Source organism: Heptranchias perlo, chromosome 9 (assembly GCF_035084215.1).
Source record: "Heptranchias perlo isolate sHepPer1 chromosome 9, sHepPer1.hap1, whole genome shotgun sequence".
In the NCBI taxonomy this organism is placed as follows: domain Eukaryota; kingdom Metazoa; phylum Chordata; class Chondrichthyes; order Hexanchiformes; family Hexanchidae; genus Heptranchias; species Heptranchias perlo.
Window position 1 is genome coordinate 29,120,599 of NC_090333.1, and position 25,664 is coordinate 29,146,262.

General features: G+C 41.0%; 1 protein-coding gene across 3 annotated transcripts in view; it reads right to left on the reverse strand.

Annotated features, from left to right (window-relative positions):
• hectd3 (HECT domain containing 3) overlaps positions 1–25,664 on the reverse strand; it is a 96,339-nt gene that overhangs the window by 15,161 nt on the left and 55,514 nt on the right. Inside the window, exon 22 of one of the 3 annotated variants that reach the window (XM_067990095.1) lies at positions 20,016–22,702. The exons of the other annotated variants lie outside the window; for them this stretch is intronic. Coding sequence (XP_067846196.1) covers positions 22,618–22,702 — 85 coding nt within the window. The 3' untranslated portion in view covers positions 20,016–22,617. Of the gene's footprint in view, positions 1–20,015; positions 22,703–25,664 lie in introns of those variants that run through there. 3 annotated transcript variants of the gene reach the window in all.

A 25,664-nucleotide genomic window follows, 5' to 3' on the forward strand; every position in this document is an offset into this window, starting at 1 on the left:
TAAAAAATTAAAATGTAGTTTATGATTATTGAATTTTGATTTGAACAAAATACAAACATATCTATCACAACCTTCTGCCAAGGTCTGCTTGCAATGTCATGTGCTTTGATTGGCTCTTTGAACATTTTCTTTCTGTAAATTATTCCATGCTGGACATCAGCTGAGCACATTCAAAATTTGTGCCAACATATCAGGTCAGAACAAGACATCTCTGCTAACCTTCTGGATTTTTTGGAATCTTTGATATATTTTAGCAACATAAGTGGCAGGAATTTGTAACTTTTGAAAATAAGCATCTTTCAATAATCATATCACCTTGATAGTTACAATAGTGTTGTTGTTCTGGATCAGGTTCAGATTTCCTGTCTAGAAATCTTCCCAACTTCAGGGATTTCAACTTTTAAAATAAGAACATAAGAAATAGGAGCAGGAGAAGGCCATACGGCCCCTCAAGCCTGTTCTGCCATTCAATAAGATCATGGCTGATCTTCGACCTCAACTCCACTTTCCCACCCGATCCCCATATCACTTGATTCCCTTAGAACCCAAAAATCTATCGATCTCAGCCTTGATTATACTCAACAACTGAGCATCCATAGCCCTCTGGGGTAGAGAATTCCAAAGATTCACAACCCTCTGAGTGAAGAAATTCCTCCTCATCTCAGTCTTAAATAGCCGACCCCTTATCCTGAGACTATGCCCCCTAGTTCTAGACTCTCCAGCCAGGGGAAACAACCTCTCAGCATCTACTCTGTCAAGCCCTCTCAGAATCTTACATGTTTCAATGAGATCACCTTTCATTCTTCTAAACTCCAGAGAGTATAGGCCCATTCTACTCAATCTCTCCTCATAGATTAACCCTCTCATCCCAGGAACAAGAGATAATGACTGGTCTTTCTCAGTTTCTACTATCATCTCACCTAGTCTTGTTTGCAACATTGGGGGAAAGGATACTAGGCACATGGTTATTTGATTACCTTTGTCACCTGTGCTGTTGGTTTCATGTGGGCACTTTTGACTCAACACATCGATAATATACAGCTTTGTACCTTTTTGAATTCTACTGTCAAACTTTTTTTTGCATCTCTTGTTCTTTAGTCCAATGTCAGCTAAATTTTTTTCAAGTAGCTTTCTTAGCTAGTTTGTGACTCCTGACAACTTAGGCCAGAACTTGCCTAAATATTTTACCATACCAAGATACCGTTGAGGGTTTTTTTTCCTTTTTTGTTTGTGTGTTTGATTGCTTCTATCTTTTCTCATCAGCCTTGAGCCATGCTATGCCCTGTGTAACTGACTTCTCATATTTTGAACTCCACTTGTTCATATTCAGCTTCAAAATGTGTTCTCTCACTCCTTGTAGGACTTCTTCCAATCTTTGATCATGTTTCTGTTCAGTCAACTGCCAAATTAGAATATTATATATAAAAACTTCCATTCCCTCAATGTTATCTAATATTTGTGACATTATGCATTGGAAAATTTCTGGAGCTAAAGTGGTCCCAAAGGGCATTCTGGTACACACATATTAGCCAAAAGGAATATTAAATATGTACAACTTTGATGAGTCTTCATTCAATGTAACTGGGCAGTAACCACAATTTGCATCAAGTGAACTAAAGATTTTGGCACTTGATAACTATGATACTACTTCCTCTGTGCTCTGCATTGGATAATGTACTCTTCTCTAAAAAGGGAGAAAATAGAAAATGAGAGTAAACTAGCAAGAAATATAAAAACAGATTGTAAGAGCTTCTACAAGTATGTAAAAAGGAAGAGAGTAGCAAAAGTAAACTTTGGTCCCTTAGAGGCTGAGACAGGAGAAATTATAATGGAGAATAAGGAAATGGCAGAGACGTTAAGCAAATATTTTGTATCTGTCTTCACAGTAGAAGACACAAAAAGCATACCAGAAATAGTGGGGAACCAAGGGACAAATGAGAGTGAGGAACTTAAAACAATTAATAACAGTAGAGAAAAAGCACTAGACAAACTAATGGGACTAAAAGCCGACAAATCCTCTGGACCGGATAGCCTATATCCTAGGGTTCTAAAAGAGGTGGCTGCAGAGTTAGTGGATGCGTTGGTTATGATCTTCCAAAATTATTGAATTACAAATGCACGGCAGCAACTCGCCGAGGCTTCTTCGACAGATTCTAGAATGGTCCCTGCAGATTGGAAGGTAGCAAATGTAACATTGCTATTCAAGAAAGGAGGGAGAGAGAAAACAGGGAACGAGAGGCCAGTTAGCCTGACATCAGTTGTCAGGAAAATGCTGGAATTCGTTATTAAGGAAGTGGTAACAGAGCACTTAGAAAATCATAATATGATTAGGCAGAGTCAACATGGTTTTATGAAAGGGAAATCGTGTTTAACAAATTTATTAGAGTTCTTTGAGGATGTAACCAGCAGGATAGATAAAGGAGAACCAGTGGATGTAGTATATTTGAATTTCCAAAAGGCATTTGATAAGGTGCCACATAAAAGGTTGTTATGCAAGATATGGACTCATGGGGTTGGGGGTAATATATTAGCATGGATAGAGGATTGGTTAACGGACAGAAAACAGAGAGTAGGGATAAACGGATCATTTTCAGGTTGGCAGGCTGTAACTAGTGGGATGCCGCAAGGATCAATGCTTGGGCTTCAGGTATTTACAATCTATATTAATGACTTAGATGAAGGGACCGAGTGTAATGTATCCAAGTTTGCTGATGATACAAAGGTAGGTGGGAAAGTAAGCTGTGAGGAGGACACAAAGGGCTTCATTTTAGCACCCGCTATCCGGTGCGTTCCTGGCAGGGGGGCTCCGAAAATCGGGGAATCCCGGAGCGGGTCGGGAGCCCGACTCCAACCCGCCCACTTCCGGGTTCCCCATGGATGCGCCGACGTGCGCGCGCAGCCCCCGCATGTGGGACTCCCGCAGGCAATTAAAGCCAGTGGGGTGCCACTTAACAGTATTTACTTATGATGTGGAGATGCCGGTGATGGACTGGGGTTGACAAATGTAAGGAATCTTACAACAGTAAGTTATAGTCCAACTGTTTTATTTGAAAATCACAAGCTTTCGGAGGCTTTCTCCTTCGTCAGGTGAGCGAGTGTGGGATTCCATGGAAGGTTACCGCATTTATAGTCAGAGAACAATACCTGGTGATTACAGATAACCTTTCCAACTGCCCGTTGTCAAGGCAATCAAAGTGTTCAGACAGAGTGATGTTACCTACAGGACCACCGAATACACAAACGGCCAGAACACGAAACAGAGAGAGAGAGGGAGAGAAACATCCGAAAGGAAGAGAAAGACAGAGAATAGCCCGTTGTGTTAAAAACAGATAACTTTTTTTCGCTGGTGGGGTTACGTGTAGCATGACATGAACCCAAGATCCCGGTTGAGGCCGTCCTCATGGGTGCGGAACTTGGCTATCAATTTCTGTTCGACGATTTTGCGTTGTCGTGTGTCTCGAAGGCCGCCTTGGAGAACGCTTACCCGAAGATCAGTGGCTGACGTGATAGAGTAGTGTTGGCAGTGCAGAAGGAGGTGTGGGGTGGGGGCGGTGATGTGGCAGATGGAGTGTAGGGGAATGAGTAAGTGTACTCACTTTGGCTGATCTACTTAGGTCATTGCAGCGCCTCCTGCACTGTATGCAGGTGGGCGATATGTTGGTTGCGCTGGTGACCTCCTCTGCCACCTCGAGCCAGGCCTTCCTGGTGGCAGAGGCAGGCCGCTTCCTCCCGCCCGCTGGGGGGGGGGGGGGGGAAATCTCTGTCCTCCCCCTCCTCCTCACCCCATCTAATGATATGGAGTGAGGCATCATTAAACTGGGAGCAGCCTTCCCCCTGGGCTGCTCCATGCTGTAATTTTTCCTATTTGTTGCAGCATCTGTCAGTGGAGGACTGCCCCTTTAAATAGAGCTCCTCCAGCCGACAGACCTTACTGCGCATGTGCAGCCTGCCCGACGCGCAGATCAGCAGTGGGGGACCAGGTAAGTGGATCCAATTAGGCTGCGATCGCGCGGGGGGCAGATTGATTTCGCCAGGCGCGTTACCCACGCGCCCAATAGCCCCCCAGCCACGAACCCGCAGCCCTGGTGACATCGAGCCCAAAGAGTCTGCAAAGGGATATAGACAGGCTAAGTGAATGGGCAAGAAGGTGGCAGATGGAGTATAATGTGAGGTTATTCACTTTGGTAGGAAGAATAGAAAAGCAGAATATTTTTTAAATGGTGAAAAACTATTAAATGTTGGTGTTCAGAGAGATCTGGGTGTCCTTGTACAAGAAACACAGAAAGTTAACATGCAGATACAGCAAGCAATTAGGAAGGCAAATGGAATGTTGGCCTTTATTACAAGGGGGTTGGAGTACAAGAGTAAGGACGTCTTGCTACAGTTGTACAGGGCTTTGGTGAGATCACATCTGGAGTACTGTGCACAGTTTTGGTCTCCTTATCTAAGGAAGGATATACTTGCCTTAGAGGTGGTGCAACGAAGGTTCATTAGATTTTAATTCCTGGAATGAGAGGGTTGGCCTATGATGAGATTGAGTAAATTGGGCCTATATTCTCTCGAGTTTAGAAGAATGAGAGGTGATCTCATTGAAACATATAAAATTCTGAGGGGGCTTGACAGGGTAGATGCTGAGAGGTTGTTTCCCATGGCTGCAGAGTCTAGAACTAGGTGGCATAGTCTCAGGATAAGGGGTCGGCCATTCAAGACTGAGATGAGGAGGTATTTCTTCACTCAAAGGGTTGCGAATCTTTGGAATTCTCTACCCCAGAGGGCTGTGGATACTGAATCATTGAAGGCTGAGATAGTTAGATTTTTGGACTCCAGGGATATGGGAAAGCAGAGTTGAGGTTGAAGATCAGCCATGATCTCATTGAATGGCGGAGCAGGCTCAAGGGAGCGTATGGCCTTCTCCTGCTCCTAATTCTTATGTCCTTATGTTCTTTCTATGCTTTTATTTAAATCTTGTTCTTGTTCATTCTTTAAATCACATTCTTGTTCATTCATTGTTTGGCTTAGCTATTATCACCACACTGCTGACCCTTTGGGTTGGTTCTTTGATTTTCTGGCCCAGATTTTCCGATCTGGCAGATCTTCTGGGGTCAGACTCATTTGAATATTGGTGTCAGGCCCCCAGCAGTATTTCTGGTCCTGCTGATTGACTGCCTCAGGTGGGGGAGGGGGCTGCCATAAAAAAAATAATTGCTATTTAACAATTTTCCAAAAGCACACCACACTTAGTGCAATTGATCGCTCTGTGATTGCATTCCCATTACAACATCCCCTTGTGTGTGCCCCCAAAACAGACAGAGGGAGAGAAGGAAAATCTAGGCTTGATAATTACACCAAGTTTCTTCGTTCTATCCCACTCATTATGAACTTATCACAAAGTGCCAGTGGCTCTGCTGTTTGACTGATTTAGCAACTACCTTTAGTGATATGCTCTACCTTCCTGCTATGCATCGTAATCCTTTAAATACATCAGCATAATGCTCTGTCACTTAGTTATTTATTGTTAGTGACTGCATCAATTCTTTTGATCAATCTTAAATGTTGACACGCTTGAAGTCCAAGGACTGGCTGTATTCACTGTTCCAGAATTTGAAACTTTAGTCTTCTTCACGCACCAGGTTACATTTTCCTATTGATTTGATATTGTGACCAGAGTACATCACCAACTTTGCATTAGACTTGCTCAATTTTGTACTTAATTTTGTCATTGAGCCACTGCATGTAGCTTAAAATTAACAGTTCTGTTGTGTATCTTGAGGTCAACTGTCCATTCAACATCATATCCTGTTTGAATTGCCTCCATAATAACATGTTATCACTCTCAGACTGCTCTAACACCTTTTTAAAAAAATTCTTTGCTTGTCCGATGATGATGGTTTTGCTTTTACTTTGCATACTTTAACAAAATGGCTTTATTTTTCTCCCAGCATACATGTTCGGGCCAATGTTGGACATTTATTTTCTCCCAGTTGATTTACCACTGTACTTATAATCCATTATCTGCTGTTGATCGGCTAGAACTGATTTTTTTTTGTTTGTGTGTTAAGTGGTCCTCTGACATTACTTATAGAACTGCTAGTATTAAATAGGTGCACTAGTTGCATGTTGCAGGTTTCAGATCTCTGCACATGTGAACTGCTTTCTGTAGACCTAGACATTGGGAATTTCCTTGGGGGGGGGGGGGGGGGTGTTGGGAGAAGATCAGTGAAAATTCCATTTACATGGTATCACATAAAGTTATGGTGGCTGAATGGGAGAACCCCCGAGGAAATTCCCGGCAAGACTATTTTTCCTTAGTAAACTGACTCTGACTTGACCATCTCTCATTTTGGCTACAAATCTATCTTTAATGAGACTGTTTACAAGGGATCTGTGCTCACAAGACTTGGCAATTTTTCATAAATCCTTTTACAAATTGATCAATGCTTTCGACTTTGGTTTGAATCCTGGTATTCATTGCATGTGTTTTGTCCATAATATTCTTCTGAGGTGTGAAACATTCCCTATCCCCGCTCACTTATCATATGTAATTCACATCCAGTAATGTACAGATCTGCACTTTGTTTTATTTCCTAAGTCCGCTGATTTTGGATACAACTGAAATCTTAATTTCCATTTTCTCCATGATTCCACAATATTTCCTTATAGTTTCATATTACCTGGAAGTTTTAAACATTTCATTTTTTTCCTAGTTCTGACACAATGTAAAGGTTTGCAATCTGTCTGAACAACAACACTTTGGAGTGTCTCAAGCTTTATTCAAAATGTTTGCTTTGTTCGCTGAGCAGCTGGGGTTCATATATCCGTCTGACAACTAGATGGTTCTACACAACATAAACATATAGACCCCAAATTTCTGCAGCGGTTCTGCCAGCTTTCCATAACTCTGTTTGTGCCAGATCTCTATCAATTTTGGGATTTTCTGGTCAGCCTTGTAAGAGACAGAGCCTCCACCGGTCCCTTACTAGGTCAATGATGTCATGGAGTGACCCCAAGGGCGGAACTTGGTGACAGGAGACCGCCGGCTATTACCAAAGGGGCTTCGGGAGGGCCTTGCAAACAAGAAAGAGGGAGCTTGCAGCAGGGGTGGCCTAAACTTTCCTTGTAGGCTCGGAAAAGCACTCTGCTCTTCCTGGCCCAACAAGGAAAGTAAAAAAAAGTTAAAAACTTACCTGTTTGGAACTCTTCTGGCCGAGGGTCCTCGTCCAGCTAGTTTCATCTGATAGAAAGCCACAATGGCTTCCCCGCTCAGGCCGTTCGTTAAAATAGCAATCGGGGCCTGATGACGTTACCGGACCCTGATATGCATATTTAAAGAAGGGCCCTGCCGGGTGTCCTTACCACCTGCTTAGCAAAACAGTTAAAATAGAAGACAGCAGGAATGGAGCAGGACGTCAGCGAGTAAATCTCCCGGCCCACCCAGTTTCCCATCAGGCAGGTAGTGTTAAAATCGCCCCTAAAGTATTTGAATGTTGCACTGTTCCACCCCTTGGACAAAGATTCAGTTTCCTACATCCACATTTATTGTGCCAGCCATTAGGTTTTGCCAGCCTTTTTTGTTACCCAAATAGCCTTTGCAAAGGCTGCAATACACATACATTAAAAATATTAGCAGCTTTTGTTATGGTCGATTTACAAAGGTCAACTGTAAGAAATAAAAAACCTGCATTTATATAGCACCTTTCACATCTTCAGGATGTCCCAAAGTGCTTTACAGCCAACTGATTCTTTTTGAAGTGTGGTCACTGCTGTTATGTAGGCAAACACAGCAGCCAATTTATGCACAGCAAGATCCCACAAAGAACAATGAAATAAATAAGCAGTTAATCTATTTCATTGGCATTAATTGAGGGATGAATGTTGGCCAGAACACTGAATTTCCTTCTCTTCTTCAAAAAAGTGCCATGGAATCTTTTACATCCACCAGAATGGAAAGGGCCTCAGTTTAACATCTCAACTGAAAGGCAGCACCTCTGACAACACGGTTCCTTCAGTGCTGCACTGAACTGTCAATCTAGATCATGCACTCGAGTCCTACAATGGGGCTGGAATCCATGGCCTTCTAACAGAGAAGAGAGTGCTACCACTTAACCAAGCCGACACATGGTCACATCCTTCTATTTTACCCATCATGCTATGGGAGCTGGCAAATTATCCTGGTGCTCTGCAAATACTGACCCCAGCTTTCAGTAGAAGAGGAATAAGGAGAAAAAAATGGGAGGAGAAAAAATGTAAAAAAAACAGAAGTTCTATGTCAGAGGACCCCAAGGAGTTTTATGGTGTAGAATCTATAAAGGTAATTTAGTGTAGTATTACCAGGTTACGTGGAGGAGTGTACCATCCTCCATATATTGTAAAGTGATAACAGAGTTGTGTGTGTGAATGTCAGTCTCCATGCATTAAAAACATATAATGTAACAGAAAAATATGTTTGGAAGTTGTAAATTGAAAAGGAAATTTACATCCTCATTGGAATTGTTCCTTAGACTCGACCTGATATTTCAAAAAGCTCCACCCCTTCCGCCCTACCTCCTCCCTTTCAGCTCCTGTCCTGGCAAAGGCAGAGCCACCAGTGAAAAATGTTATGGTTGGGTTTATCTGTGCAGCCAGTACAAGCACGTTGAGTGCATGAGCAAGCAGGACTACTGCTTTAAACAGGCCCGTCGTTCCCAATGCCTTTCCCAGAACACAAGGCCTTACTTTCTCCTCACACTCACATGGAGGCAGCTGTGTTTATTTAGTCTGCCAAGGCCGGTGAATTCGTTGGGGCTGTTGCCAACACTTTGCACTGAGAAAATATTCTTTCTGACAGCTGGAATCCATGACAGCATTGGACTGTTAATTATAGCCAAGAGATACAGCAGAATGCTAATAGAAAATTTAAAGTATCATTAAACTAAAGAAAACACAAATATTTTAAAGATTTTTGCCATCCTATCAGTTACCCTCAAAAATTCGATTGTTTAAAAAAATAATGATCTATCTTAATGTTATTTTTATTATTTTCCATCCATTTGTTTGAATTTTTAAAAAATATATAGCATGCCAATGACATCATGAGGGAAAAGTAGCTAGACGACATTACTGAGTGCAATGGTGTGTGTAAGCTGAATTAATGTCACTAGTAATATAGTCATTAACATAGTGGTGTTCAGTGATCTTGTCACTTTAAATCTGTGTGTTAATTCAACGGCTTCACACCATTCGGCTGAGTAAGTTCTCCAAGATACTTCCCCCAATGATGTCATTACTACTCACAAATTCCTAAACTGAAATCACCTAACTTAGCACAGACCAGAGATGAAACCAAGATCCTGGCCCGTATGGCCCAACACTACACCACACAGTACAACCACTCACCGACCCATCAGATGCACCAGGATAATTTTAGAGAAATAGAAAAGACATTGCTAAAGTTAATTATAATTGCTAGGAACTGTTTCATTTGTATAAAGGGGTACTGCTGCCGAGACTCAAGCTTAAAGGTAGGCATGAGAAGAGACTGCCTAGCCTATCTCATTTATCTTTTTGACTCAGATATGAGTTATACAGAACATACAGTACAGAAACAGGCCATTCGGCCCAACAGGTCCATCCTGGTGTTTATGCTCGACATCAGTGGTACCAGAGTGCCGCTGGTACCTGTGGGAACCAAGCACCAACATGAGTTGCTAGTTTCTGGAGAGAAGGAGTGAGAGGAACACACTGAAGGAGACGGAAAGGAACTGTTTCATTTGTAAAAAGGGGGTACTGCTGCTAAGTTGCTCAAGCTTAAAAGGTAGGCATGAGAAGAGATTACTTAGCCTAATGGGTGGAACTTTCAACTTCAGCGGGGGTGTAAAATGGCCCATATCGGATAGACTGCCCGTTAGACACTGATGGAAAGGAACATCAGACGGGTTGTGTAACAGCCGGTCAATCCAACATCACCAGTTTACACTCCCGCTGAAGTTGAATGGCCCAGCAGATTACTTTTTCTTCCTAGAATTTCAAAACAAGTCTGAATAGAATATTGCTTTCTTTGGTATCCAACACCATTACAACTGATTCTCCAATGATGTATGGTGCACAGAATTCTACTGAGGATCAATGTCATAAAAACAACATAAATCCACTCATCATGTGGGATGTATCAGATTGAATTAATGTACATCTTGTTGGGCTTGAAACAAATTGCTAAACAACAATTTCCGCTCAACATGCTGATGTGCCAATTTTTATATCAAATCATGACGACTGAATGGGAAAATCCTCACTGGGGTACGTTGAGGCTTGAAATGGTTCTTTCTTGTGTCTGTTTGCGATGTGATCTTAAAAAAATAGCTTCTCCATTGGCATTCTCCTTAAAGCCACAGCCTTCCCATCTTTGGGGGGGGGGATCTTTTTACTTAAAACAGTGAGTGCTGATAATATTTTTTATGATGGAGTGCCTTGCTGGAGTCACTAAGCCTGTCAGTGTGAGGCAATTCAAATTATCAGATAAAATTATTGACCAGGGAACTGCAGCAATTGTATCATTACAATTGTATGTACACTGCTTCAGTTCTTTCTGATGATTGTTTCCTCAGAGTTCACCATTTGAACTAAAATATCAAAACAAAAGCTCCAACAGAAATAAGATTTATTTCCTTTAGTAAGTTATTCGGCAATGAAAGAAAGTTGTTCGTCAACTTATTTTTTTTAACAAAAGAAACAGTGCTTAGATTAGATAGACTATGGTATTTTAGAAATAAAATAAAGGCAAGAGTAAAATCATGAAAACAGAATAGGGGAAATAAAGTCTACACAGCCAGGGGTAAATAGGTTTATTTAGTTAAAATAGTTCTTAACTGCTTATTTTCATTTTATAGGGTTCATATTACAATAACAAAGCTACTCCTGAAATTTGAGGGCCATAATTACTGTAACTTTCGTATTCATTTCACTGTCAGAGTGTGAGCGCTGAAAAATTTAAAAATAAAAGACAAATTAGGGAGTTTAGAATTTGCTTGGAAGTAGAAGGGTTAACTTGTATGCTGGGACAGGAAAATCAATCTATAAGGAAAGTGTAAGTGATCCAATAAATATCAGGACCACACTGAACAAATAAAAATCTGTGAGGCCTGAGATAATCATAAACATGGACATAGTTCAGTGAATTTTGTTGGGTTTTTATACATATTTTATACCCAAATGCAGTTATTTTCTCCTCTGTTTAGGTTACTTTGCACTATGCTAAGTTAGCAGTGATGCAGCTTGGTTCCAGGCTTCTGTCAATGGCTATGGAAATAATCATTAGTCATGTGAAAGCTCTTTAGGACACCATGGTGCTCATGTCCCTGCATATTGCAATCCCATTTAAATCAGAACAAGAATGGGAGTACCAAAAGTAGGAATGGCCAATAGAGATAAAATTAATCCCTGAAAAATGGGTAGCATAGCTAGTTACAGGGCAAATGGATAGTTTAATTGACCGAAGGGGGACTGAATGATGTCATCAGTTTAAAGAGTATTAAGTCAGTTTGTTTCACCTAGGTTTGAGTTCACCCTAGACTAATAGGATGAAAGTCTCCCTGTTCTAAGCATCATAACTGAAATGAGGTTAGCAGTCTCAACCCAGTTCTTAGATTTTTAAAAATTTGTTTTGCGATGTCGGTGACACTGAAAGGCTAAATTTATTTCCCATCCCTGATTTCCCTGAGGTGGTGGTGGTGGTGGTGGTGGGCCTTTTCCTTGAACCACTGCAGTCCTTATGGTGATGGTGTTCCCAGAAACAATAAAGGAATGGCACTAAGGTGTGTGTGTGAATTGGAGGGAACCTGAAGGTGATAGTGTTCCCATGATATTGCTGCTCTCGTCTTTCGCGGTTGTATAGGTCGTAAGGCTGGGAGGCGCTGTCGAAGTAAGCTTGGCAAGTTGCTATTGTGCATTGTGTAGATAGTACATACTGCAGTCACAGTGTGCCATGTGCTGGTGATGGATAGATGGGTATTGAGTTCAGTGGCAGAGGTTATGATCAAGTGTATTGCTCTATCCTGGATGGTGATGAGCTTCGAGTGTTGTGGCTGCACCTATTCAGGCGATTGGTGAGTATTCCATCACATCCCTGACATGAACCTTGTAGTGGTGGAGAGAGTTTGAGGGGTTAGGAGATGAACCAATCATCACAGAATACAAAACCTCTGTCCTGCTCTGGTAGCCACAGTGTTGTTATGGCTGGTCCAGGTAAGCGTCTGGTTAATGGTGACCCCAAGATGTTGATGGTGGCAGGTTCCCTTCCCTGAAGGGCAGTTGGGTTTTTAACATGAGTCTACAGCATGGAGCTACCCACAAGTTGGTACTATATTGGCTCTTTTGAGATAGGATTATTAGGACTGTGTAGAGGAAGCTTATCCTATATCTATTTCACACCGTGTCTGAACCATAGCTGCTTGATTATGGGTGGGAAAGTATTCATTTCCCCAGTATTGATATCCCTCTTCTTGATAAGTAATTGAATCACCAAAATAGTGCATAAAAATTGAAATTACTAAAGTAACAGGCTTACTAATCCATCCATGCTGATACTATTGCACCAGTAGCAAAACTTATTGGCAGTGGTACAGATTATTGGCTAAAAATTTAAACTGGTTTACCTACAGTCCAAACACATCCATGTGTTCTTAATGGAGCTGGAGCCAGTTAGCTGTCCCAATGCCAATAAGTCTGACTGCCGGTGAAATGGTAACAGGACAGATTATTAAGTCTGCTTACTTTCATGATTTCCATGTGTGTGTGGTTTTTAGTGAGCCCCCTGAAAAGAGCTTCATTTATATAATCGTTGACTGTGTGTTGGTGGTTATGTGTGTGTGTGTGGGTTGACCAGTTCTTGTCAATTAAGATAGCACATAAGCAGATTAGAAGAAAGCAGAATTTGATGGAAACGTACCATAAAATCAGTGCTGTACTCATAGATTTTATCACTGAGATAGCCAGTAAGGTTGCTAAGTCAGTCCAGCACGTCCATAGGTTTATATGTCATAAAAGAAACCTTCTTGAAAGTTTCCAGATTCAACAGATTTTTGCAGAATGAGAAAGCAATGGATACAAATGATAAACTACTGAAGAATTTGATTCACCCATTTTTCCTCCCCTCTCCATAAAATGGAATGCTTCATCAGCATGAGGCACATGGCTGGCCCAGCCAAGTCAAGTCAAGCACAAGGGAAACCTTTCCACAGAAGAAGTCACAGTCTAAATGACTATAATATGAATTTAGGATGAGGAACTCTGGACATAGGGATCTCTATCAGGATAGTTGCCCTTCACCATCATAATTAACGATCTGGAGTAAGGTATTGGGGGAACGATCCATAAGTTTATGGATGATATATATGTGGGTATAAGAACCTTAGATGTAGAAAGATTAAAGGTGAATCTAATCACAATGAGGGAATAGGCCCATATCTGGCAGATGACAGTTAATGTAGACAAGAACAGCATGATGCATTTGGTTAGGGGCAATTCCAAGCATGTATACACCATGCAATGTTGCTCACTCAATACTGCTGAGCGAGAAAAGGATCTGGTTCATGCGTCATTGAAAGTACATAACCAGTATCTTAAGGCTGTTGCAAAATTGAATAGGATGTTAGGATGTACAGCCAAGATAATTAAATACAAAACTAGAAGTAAAATCCTTTCTCTGTACAAGATCTTAGTCCAGCCACATCTAAAATAGTGTGTTCAGTTTCGGTCCCCTCACATGATGGGGGATATCAAGGCCCTAAAAAAAAATTCAGAGGAGGACCACTTGACTGAGACCTAGTTTCAGGACCTGTGGTCATCAGGACAGACTGAGAGAAATGGGACTTTATAATTTGGAAAAGAGTGGACTTAAAGGGGATATGATTGAGGTCTTTAAAATAAAGAAAGGGATTAGATTCTCTCCCTACACATAGTTTACTTGAGCTAGATAGGCAGGGGAGGACTCGGCCGCATCAGTACAAGTTGCAAAAATATAGAGTTGGATTAGATGCTAGGAAGCATTTCTTTTCACAGAGATTGGAATAAGTTGCCAGTACGTGTGGTGAGTGTGGATTTGTTGCAAGCGTTCAAAAGGGAGTTGGACAACTTCCTGCAAGTGGAAGCCATCTCAAGTTATGGAAGGTAGGTGAGTTAACGGGGATAGTGGTACAAGTCACTGTGGTCTCCTGGACCCGAGTGCCTTCAGCAATCAGAGATGAATTTCCCAGAGCTTTCAACTAAATTGGCCAAAGACTTTTGTTTCTGTTTCCTTTGCCTCCCCCAGGAGATTGAATGACTGCAGGGAGTAGGGGTGAAAGAGAGGGGGTGGGTGGAATGGGTTTAATGATGTGCATAGATTACACCGTGTCAGGACAGGGCAGGCTTAATAGACCAGCTGGCCTTTTTATGTATGTTTCATAGATATTGGAAAAACAGTGCTCCATCACTAAATCAGCATCAAATTTATTAATTTAAAACAAACATAAGAACTGCTTGCACAGTGTGGTTTTAATTTTTTTTGACGTTAAGAATATACGTGAAGGACTAAGCCCCATAGTGCAGGACCACCAATATCGAAAAAGAGTAGGAGAGAAGACAAAATAAACCAAGTGGTTTGGGCTTTAATCAAATTTGAGTTTTTAAAACCTGTATATTGTAGGAGGAAGCAAGGCTGAGGGATACAAGGAGTTCCACAGTTTTGAGGTCCACGATAAAAGGAAGTTACAATAAGAATCTGCAAAGATTTCAACACAGTGAAGATGTAGAAGGAGGAAGAGAGCAGGATTGCAGCTTAAAAAAAAACACACAGGGAAAGTTCAGTGGGCCAATGTATTGATAAAACAGAGAAAGAAGAAAAGGTCTCGATGAGAAAAAAATCCTATTTTTTTTTTACAACAGCAATAATTTGCATTTATATAGTGCCTTTAGTGTACAAAAAATTCCAAGCTGCTTCACAGAGATGTGAGAAAGAAATGGCTGATAAGTCAAAAGAGGTTATGAGGGATGACAAAAGCTTGGTTGAAGTGGTGGGTTGTAAGGAGGGCCTTAAAAGAGGGGGAGATGTAAAGATAGTGGTTTAGGGAGGGGACTCCGGAGAGTGGGACTTAGGCAGCTGAAGTCACAGCTATCAAAGGTGAGGTATAAGGAGGGGTGGATGCACAAGAAGCTGGTGTCAGATGAACTGAACATTCAGGGGAAGAGGTTGTTAGGCTGGAGGAGGTTACAGACGTAAGGAGGAGTTAGGCCATGGATGGATTTAAACACAAAGATAAGAATTTGAAATTTGAGGCATTGAGGCACCAAGAGCTAATGTAGGTCAGTGAGGTAATGAGCGATTGGGACTTGGTGTGGGATAGGATGGGCCAGAGCTTTGAATAAGCTGAATTTTTTTTTGAAGGGTGGAAAATGGGAGGTCAGTCAGGAGAGCATTGGAATAGTCAAGTTTGGAGGTTACAAAGGCACAGATGAGGGCATCAATGGCAGATGGGATGATGCAGGGGCAGAGGTGGGAAATGTTATGGAGCTGGAAGTAGGCAGACCTTGTGATGGAGAGGATGTGGGGTCAGAAATCAGCTCAGGATCAAACAGGACGCCGAGGTTGTGAACAGTCTGGTTCAGCCTGAGATTGGAATAAAGTCGGGTGACGAGGGTACTAAGTTTATGGCGGTATCAAAGATGATGTTCCAATGTTTAGCTGGAGGAATTATAGCTCATCCAGAACTGGATGTTGGACAAGCAGTCTGACAGCACAAAGGCAACGAAGGCATCAAACGAATTGGTGGAGAGACAGAGCTGGGTGTCAGCAGTGTATACGTGAAAAGTGATCCTGGGGGTCATTTTCAATAGAACAAAAATCGGATCGGTTCTACAATAGGTGGGTAATCATCTCCACCATGTTACTGCCCTGATGGCAAAGTTGAAAAATCTACCCGCCCCACACCCATGTTTGTGGAAGATGCCCACAAGTGGATGCATGTAGATGAGTAAGATGAATGAGCTAAGGATGGTTTCCTGGGTGACTTTGGAGGAGATGGTGCAGCTTGGGAAGGGAATCATTGGTAGAGATGGTCTGGCAGAACCAAGCAAGGCAGTCCCACAGAGCTGGACAACAGAGGAGAAGTATTGCAGGAGGATGATGTGATCAACTGTGCTGAAGTAAAAAAAAATTCTTGCAAGATCAACCGTTTTACAATGGGTATGACTTCACTTAGGAAACCTGAGGGATCAGCCATGAGGCTCAGAATAATTAACATTAAAAAGTTACCAAGGGATCTGTTGATTTACCCAATTCCCAGCTCTGAACTTCCCCAGTTGTCCTTCATCACAAAGTGGTCTAGTTATTTCTTTGATTGTTATGTACTACGATGTGGTTCAGAATGTCCACATGTGGAAACAGACTGGCCTCTGATTCAATCCGACCTCAAGTTCAGGCTGACCTCAATGGAAAATACTCCCTATATATGCAGAGGTATGTTTTGATTATATGCTTTGGAAATTTAGTGCAGGAGGAACAGCTCTGATGCCATGGTGGTGAAATTGGTTTTGGGCAGTCGCACAAAGCGGCAGTAGCGAATCAACAGCCCGTTTTATACTCCGCCCGATTTAGTTTTCCATTGAAGGTAATTTTTTCCCTAATGAGAGTGGGTAGCGTCCATCTCGCTCTAATGCAGATACATACCACAGTGTGTTGCATTGGTCAAGGGAAGGCAATGGGATTATATTAGAGAATTAAACATGTACGTTATAGTAGATTCAACTACTGAGCCCAGAAAGTGTCTTAATATTAATATTGCCTTACTCCTCTCTCTCTCCTGGGGAGAAGGAGAATTAGAGACAGATTTGATCTCACTGACAAAAATGTTCTAAATATTGGCAATACTTTACTTTTTTTTGTTGGACTATTTGGCCTCTGGCTTTCACTTCACTCTTACATCATTGCATACCGTTCTTACATTCTGCATGAGGAAGTGACAGATAGGTGCTAATTACAATATCTGTGAGGGGCAAGGGGGGAAAAAAAGAGTTAATGTGTAACACATGGTGCTGCTGGCAACATGTGAAGATGACATTCAGTCATCAGGCCGAAGGTGCTACTTCGAATCCAGAATTAAAGACTAGCAATCGTTTGGCTGTCTGCTTTGTAATTGAGCTTGATGAGCTGGCCTGAGGGAGGACGAGGAGGAGGAGGTAGTGAAGGAGAAAGAAGGGGAGGGAAGGGGGAAGTCTGTGAAGCAGGTAATACCACACACAGAGATTGAGGCCTAGGCTGTACTCACAGGAAACAGTTGCAGTAGGCCCCACGCTGAGATCAGTTCTTATGACTGTTTCTGGCATCTGTTTTATTTCTATCTTTCAGGGAAGAGGATGGGAAGAAAAAAATTCTGATATATTCTGATATTAAAGGCTTCTGCCTAGAAAATATAACATTTAGAAATGTAAAAAAAATGCCTACACATGACAACATTTGCTTATAAAATTACAAGTAAATTACATTATTGGAAAGAAAGACTTTGCCCCCCAAAAAGCCTAAAGGGTTTTATATTAATTGGACCACCCAATTACACAGGCCAATGGTTTAAATTAAATAGGGTGCTGCCATTTAAAACTTATGTTATTAATTAAGTTGTGAATATTACATTGTAGAATGTTATTAATTTGCTGGAAATAAATGTGTTTTGATGATGTTACTGGTATGCTACTCCCATCATGCTCACTAAATTGGTGTATAACTTGCAATTTCCTCATCTAATTTGTGCCTGTAAAATTTATTTATAAGCTATTGCAACTCTGCAGACTTTTTAAAAAAAAATCATTCTTGGGATATGGGCATCGCTAGCAAGCCCAGCATTTATTGCCCATCCCTAGTTGCCCTCGAGAAGGTGACAGTGAGTCATCTCTTCTTGAACTGCTGCAAGTCCATGTGATGAAGGTACTCCTACAGTGCTGTTAGGTAGGGAGTTCCAGGATTGTGTGTCTTGGAGTGCAAGAAACAAAACTTTGAGATAGTTAAATAAATGTAACATGGTTGTTGCTGGTACTAAATGTTCTTTCTATAAAAGGTAGGACAAGAACACAGTAGCAGGCCACTCTAATCCACTCAGATCACTTGTTCCTTCCTCTCTTTCCCTTATATTGCCCAGCTCCCTAGGTATCTCTTCATCTTCCTCCCCATGTACCAACCCTCCTCAGGTCTCTTGTTCATTGCTCTGTCCCCTCCACTTGGATTTCTAATTTGAGCTCAAATTCTTCTACCCCATCTATTTCCAGTTCCTCTAGTTTCTAATCTCTTTCCTGCTAAGGTCCAGTTTCACTTTCTTCCCTTCATTCTATTTGAATCGTTAGTTCTTCGATCTCCCCAGTACTTTTTCACACAAGTCTTTAGTTCCTCTCCCTTTCCTTCTTTAGATTGTAGTCTCTCTCTCCATCCAATTCTCCTCAGGTCTCTCATTACTTGTTTATTCTGCATATGTTTCTACTTCCTCTTTCCTTTCCCTCCCCTCCACCCTCTCTCAATCAGGGTACTAATTTCTTGTTCCCTCCTGCCTTAGGTTCTGTTTACTCTTCTGATCTTTCCACCCACAAGCCATTTCCTCATCCTGCTTGGGTTTATTTGAATTATCCATGCTCATTGGAGTCCATGGTTCATTTCCCATTCCAATCAAGCCTCTAAGTTCCTCTTTTTCTCTGCTTAGGTCTTATGTTCCATCTCCCAAGTTCCCCCACTTTGGTCTTGAATTCCTCTGCTTACATCACTGATAACATTAGCTTTAAATCCAAGAACACCATGAGTAATGAGGCAGTAATGAAACTTAAAAGACATGCAAGTAAAACCTGTGAACACCTACTTGATCCATGCAATTCTGGTTCAAGCAGAGAATTATCATTTTTGTTTCTTTTGCCTTTGTTATATAGTCAGGTATAGAATATATGCATGACTAATACCATAATTGGCAATATACACATTAATCGCACCCACATCAACCCTCTCCATCACAAAGACCTCCTACTTCCACCTCCGTAACATCACTCGTCTCTGCCCCTGCCTCAGCTCATCTACTGCTGAAACCTTCATCCATGCCTTTGTTACCTCTAGACGTGACTATTCCAATGTTCTACTGGCCGGCCTCCCACCCTCCGTAAACTTGAGCTCATCCAAAACTCTGCTGTCATGAATGGACTAGGCATTGAAATAGTTTCCAAAACAATAAACAATTTGTTAACCTGACCGAGTAAACAAGAAACTCTGTGTTGGGAGGTTCCTGATCCCAGGCTCTCAGTAGTTGTTTGGCATAGACCCTCCACTCAGGTTGTGAACACAGAGATAAAAATAGAGACAGAAACACTCGCTCAGCATCAGGTTTTTAAACAGAAAATGGTGAGGGCAAACTTTCACCATGTTCAGAAGGTTAAGGAGGGTGGCTAGAAGTTATTTTGTTTAAGTGAAACAAGATGATCCACTGCTATGAGGAAGTGTCACATGTTTACTATTTAGTATTATTATGCAAAGACAAGTTGTACTGATTGAGTTGAGTACGATCATAACTGTTGCTGGGTATGTTCACTTGTTATCAGACTCTACTATCTGAGTTTTAGCCCAGTTTCTATTGAGCACAAGTCTACAGCACAAAACAGACCATAATTTGGAAGCTTGGATATAAAAGCAAACAGTTAATATCAAATCAGCCAAGGTAAGGAATATTGTCCAAGGGAATAGATTTTTCTTTATAACAACATCTTGTATCAATTATCAGCACCGAACAATCCAAAGTCAGACACAACATGGACTAGAGGGCAAAATAAACTCCCAACCTTCAAAAGAGCACTCCCTGCTGCAACAGTGCAATGATCAACAGACTAGGCATTCCTCTCAAAATGAAACTACCAACTTAGTGAGTGTAAATGACGTAACATGAGCAGTTTGTGTTGTGGGCTCATCACCAGGAACTGGGTCAAGACTGTCCAACACAATTTACCAAAAAGACTTACCATTGCTATAAAATTCTGAACATTCATAACTGTGGGGTTTTTTAAATGATTTATTGTGCAAACTGTTGGTGCATATGATAATGTTGACAAAATATTATTTCATACATCAACTCAGATTTTAACATTTAAATACAGTATTAAGTTAACCAGCCTAAATGAGACATTTTTCACAAGTCGACCAGAATAGCCTTACCTAGCTGTAAAGATGAAGAACACAAACTAGGAAATCAGATTCAACCAGGTGTTAAATAGGTAGGAGGAAGTTGGTCATATGAACTTCAGATTTAAATAGTCACTTTAGCTCCATATTTCCTTCTATTAGATTCCCACTGGCCTTACCTGCTGTGGCAACACCTACTTCAGCAGAAAGAATAGGATAGGATAGGAATATAGTCACTTCCACAAATTCTGTCCATTCTACTTCCCAACGAACAAGACTGGCCCCGCTGGATTTTGTTCCCAGCAAAGAACATCATTGCACAACTCCATCTACTGGCCTGTCTGAGAGATAACAAAACTCAGTGGGAAAATTCCTCAATTCTGTGCTCCTAGTAGGGAGCTATGCTTGAAGGGAGTGGGAGTCAGAGATAGTGCAAAGGCACTGCAGTGATGATTCTCCAACCTGTGCTCCCTTCTTTGAGGTTGGCTCCCCGCTGGGGTGACAGGATCAGTGACTTTACCTTAGACACAATATGTAATTTGACATACTGTTTCCAAATGATTTTGCCAAATTTTACCATCAGAGCTAGCAAGCCACCCCAAACGACAAATTAGATGATGTATTCAAAACAATTTTGAATAATTTGACAACATTTCTAGACACTGACATATGTAGCACTCATGCTTTTCATTGCTGCATGATCTAGCATTAATATTTAGAAACAACAAAAGTGACCCAACATTCAAGTATAAGACCAGGTCATATTCTTAGCAATTGCCTGTAGCAGCAGCGTGCATCAAACTGCATTGCTACACTGTGGCAGGTACACGACAGAAAGAAACATCCATACTAAAATTTAAATCTACCCATCTATATCTCTGGATATGGAAAAACTCTTGAAAACAAGAAAAATTCCAACATTTTTTTAGCCGTTTCATTTCATCAACTGTATAGCCCAAGGGTGCAGGTTTATGGCTAATGGGATCTATCTATTCAAATTATGGACCAGGTGTCACAGCAATATTGCCAATTCATCAGTTATGTGCTCTGAAGTCAAGTCCCCTTGTATATTGTACATCAGTTGCAGTGTGATGTTTGAACCACGGTGTGTTTATCAATCTGAGTTACAAAGTTATAACAATAGGACATGTTGAAGAGGCTGATTAAAAAAAAGCATATGGGATCCTGGGCTTTATTAATAGAGGCATAGGGTACAAAAGCAAGGAAGTTATGCTAAACCTTTATAAAACACTGGTTGGGCTGCAGCTGGAGTATTGTGTTCAATTCTGGGCACCAGACTTCAGGGAGGATGTCAAGGCCTTCGAGAGGGTGCAGAGGAGATTTACTAGAATGGTACGAGGGATGAGGGACACAGTTACCTGGAGAGACTGGAGTAGCTCTCCTTCGAGCAGAGAAGGTTAAGATGCTGCGCCCCCGCATCTGTCGCTGTTTAGTTGTTAGTAACCAATGAAGCATTGTTCTGCACTAATTTTATTTTAATTGTGCCTTTTTGCTGCACACAACTCCAGGCAGGCAATTAGTTAACTAGCATTTACCAATGCTGTTCTGGAATAGGCTGTTAGGAGCAGCACATTAAGTAGCACTCTAGCTTCTAATTCAGAAGGTTGAGGGTTCAAGCCTTGCTCTTTGGACTCGAGCACATAAGGGCCGATGGTGTTGTCCGGTGCACCCAGTGTGAAGCAGCACTTGCAGCGAGCAATGACCAGGACTTTAGATCCACAGTGTAGATTTTTTCATCCATTTAAATTAATGGATGGAAAATCAGCCACTTTGGCTTGAAATTTCCCGGCCAGCAATCCCTGTGTGTTCAATTTGGCACAGGAAGTGGCTAACTTCAGAATCAGCCCTATAACCTAGACTGATAATCCAGTGCAGTACGGAGGAAAAACAGATTATCTGGTAATTCATCTCATGTGCTGTTTGTGGGACCTTGTTGTGTGCAAATTGACGGTCACGTTTGTCTACAGAACTGTACTTCAAATATAATTAATTAGTTATGAAGCACCTTAAAAATGCAAGTTTTCTTTCTATTAGCCAAGAATATCTTGTTCAATTTTATCTTTGTGTAAAGAATTGCCTCGCCGTAGCGCTTAAGATAGTATTTTTTCTCTGTCCAGACCAAAGTGATGATCTCACAGATACAAACTGTGCGACCACATAGTTCTAAATAAAAACCATTGCAAGGTGGGAAGGCTTCATAGGTCACATTGTGACTCGCCACTCATTCAGGACTTGTGGAATAAACATGGGAACTTTTAGTTCAGAGTGGATAAAGTGAATCACCAAGACTTGGAAATCCAATGGGGGAAAAAGGAGAAATAAAAGATAAATCCCTCAATCTCAAGGGATTAGCATTTATATAGGTGACAAAAATTTAAGGCAGCTGTAAGTAGGCCATAACCACTTTCAGCAACCACACCCGGTTCTGTTTGAGACAGTAGATATCTGTGATGTCACTCCTCCCAGGGTACCATATCCGTGTCTATAGCCACGCAGTTGTACGCTGCATATCGCAACTTCTCTTCACAAAGCTTCGCACTACAAATAAAGCATAGATTAAAAAAACACTTTAGATACCTTATACCGTGTGCAACTTTATAGACATGTATGGTCTTTAATTATTATTACTGAGGAACCTTAAAGTAGTCAACATAGAAGCTTCAGTGGCTCGCAAATAGCTGCTGTTGGCCACACAATAACTGCACTTAGTTCGGGGAGGAAGACGAGCATCCCTGGCTCTGTACTTGCTTAAAAACTGTTAAATCTCAAACTTCTTCCAGTTCTGACAAAGGGTCATCGACCTGAAACGTTAACTCTGTTTCTCTCTCTCTCCACAGATGCTGCCTGACTTGCAGAGTATTTCCAGCATTTTCTGTTTTTATTCCAGATTTCCAGCATGAGGAGACTTTCATCCAGTCTTAGCCTCAGTCTCAACTGAAACAGAGATGAAGGACCACCATCGAGTGCACTACACCATCCAGTTTCCTTAAAATTTGAACTTTATGTGCCTCAGTTTTTAAAATTTCCACTACCTCTGTGTATGCTCTAACAAATGCATCAGGGCAGCTTGTTTAATCAGCTGAATGCAATCACATCATTCACAGTGTAGCCAATTTTGCTATCAGTTTATGTATCCACAGTATTTTGTTTTTGATTTAGAAATAAGGTAGCGTTTGGGGACAGCCAAATAGGAGGTGAAAAAACATATGGACTCGAAAGTAGATAAAAAGACAAACAGTACTTGAAGGCCTCCTATGATCAACTGCACAGAACAACAACAATTTGTATTAATATAGAAACAAGTCTCAAGGACCATTTTAGATGACATACAGGAAACTTAATTAACTCACTGAAACAGTCACTGTGAGCCAAATGGCTCAATTTCAAATGTGCTGAAATTTCTATTTTTGAATATAGTTTTAAATTTGTATTTTCTTTTAAATGACCTTTTAGACTGAATTTGTATTTACCAAGGCTGGGGAATGGAACACTTTCCATTTTGGCCACTCAATGTCAGCATCAAGCAGGTACAACGCAGTCAGCAGATATTGAGGAAAGTTTCTTTAATAAACGTGCTAACATCAAAAGAGCAGCCCCCTACTTCAATAATGTGATGTTTTTCCATTTTCCACACCACCCAATCCTGTTGCCTGTCTGAGTAAGATGCTGAACTACAGATGGTTTTGTCCTGCTGGGCCATGTTCACTTGGAACTGGATTGAGGCCAGTCAACATATTTTATGCAAGACGCTTGCAGCCAGCAGTATGAGGAGACTGTCACCCAATCAGTCTTAGCCTCAGTCTCAACTGAAACAGAGATGAAGGACCACCATCGAGCGCACTACACCATCCAGTTTCCTTAAAATTTGAACTTTATGTGGCTCAGTTTTTAAAATTTCCACTATGTCTGTGTATGCTCCAACAAATGCATCAGGGCAGCTTGTTTAATCAGCTGAATGCAATCACATCACTCACAGTGTAGCCAATTTTGCTATCAGTTTATGTATCCAAGCAACAAGAGGTAATCCAATGGATTCTTAGTTCTTTCATTTCTAGTTTGCCATCCCCAAAAAAGTGACAGCAATATAAAGGATAAACAATAGATTTCCAATTCAATAGAGTGCTGGATCCATCCACTAATCCAGGAGTCCTTAAAATGACACTGTGGGATATTAGTGTACAGAGGCTTAATGCATCTGTATGGAATTATTTAACATATCCATTAAAATAGCAGATAAAAGAATTTAATTTGAACACAAAGCATTAGTACATTAATGCCCCACAGCAAAATTTTAAGGTCCAAGTATTTATTTGATTAGTGATGTGCTAACAGGGCTCCACAGAAAGAATCCAAAGTATCCAAACTGTACAACCTAGCAACATAATAAAAACGAAGGTTGAAAAAGTATCGATATTCTGGCACTAGCTGACACTAACATTTTAGTAATGAACACATCCCTACTTGCAAAGCATACCAAGGATATCAAGGGGTGCATTCACACTTCACAAGTTTAGCAATGGTCCAAAGCTGAAACCACTTTGTACTGACGTGAAACTTGGAGTGTAAGTCAGATGCCAAGTCTCAAATTGACTCCCAAACAATGTTAGGTGAGACTCCTGGCCAGGCCTTGATGCTAAAATCAGGCTCATTTATAATGTAACTACAGCCAAACCACTTCGCACCAACTAGTAGAAGGCAGATCACTACAACACTACTTCTTTCTTCCACTTACTGAATTCAACATTAAACCACTTCTGAAAAGTGAGCACTCTTTTAAACTGCAAAATAGAATAAAACATGATTTTTAATACATTATTCAACAAGTTTACCCAAAGCCCCTTCCCTCAAATTAGATTTGCTTCTCCGGAAAAATATAGATGGCCCCAATGTGTTGAGGGGTTTAATATATTATAGTTTGATGAATGAGAAGTTAGAAGAATTAGATATATCCCATTTTGTTAATTAGTTCTATGATTTAGATCAGACCAAGCACATGAATAATTTAAGGCCTATAGAAATAATCTACTAATGTTAATTAGGCTGGAATAATGTATAGGATTGAACTAACTTCATATATGCAACTTTTTGAGAGTATGAGTTTCATTGAGATAGCGCTAGGCTGGACTATGTGAAAAAGGAACATAATGTTCCTTTTTTGGGGACTAAGTGGTTTAGCCCTCCTATCTTTGTAATGTCTCCACACCCTGGGAGAATACACAGGCCTGTGTTGATGCTACTTAGTAACTGGCCATTATGAGCTGTAGGGAATGCACTTTGCAGCATTGCCAAGGCTAAGAAATTACCAAGGCTAAGAAATTACCATACAAAGAATGGTGGTTAAGAGCTATTTTTAATTCTATCACTCAGTAACATTGGTGCTGCAATATGTTGTGCCAACAGAGTATTCCTTTAACTAAAACCCTGTGGTCACATTTCTGCAGGGCAGTTAATAACTCTGATCAAATTGAATAGAAAATATTCACACTGAAACTCATCTAGA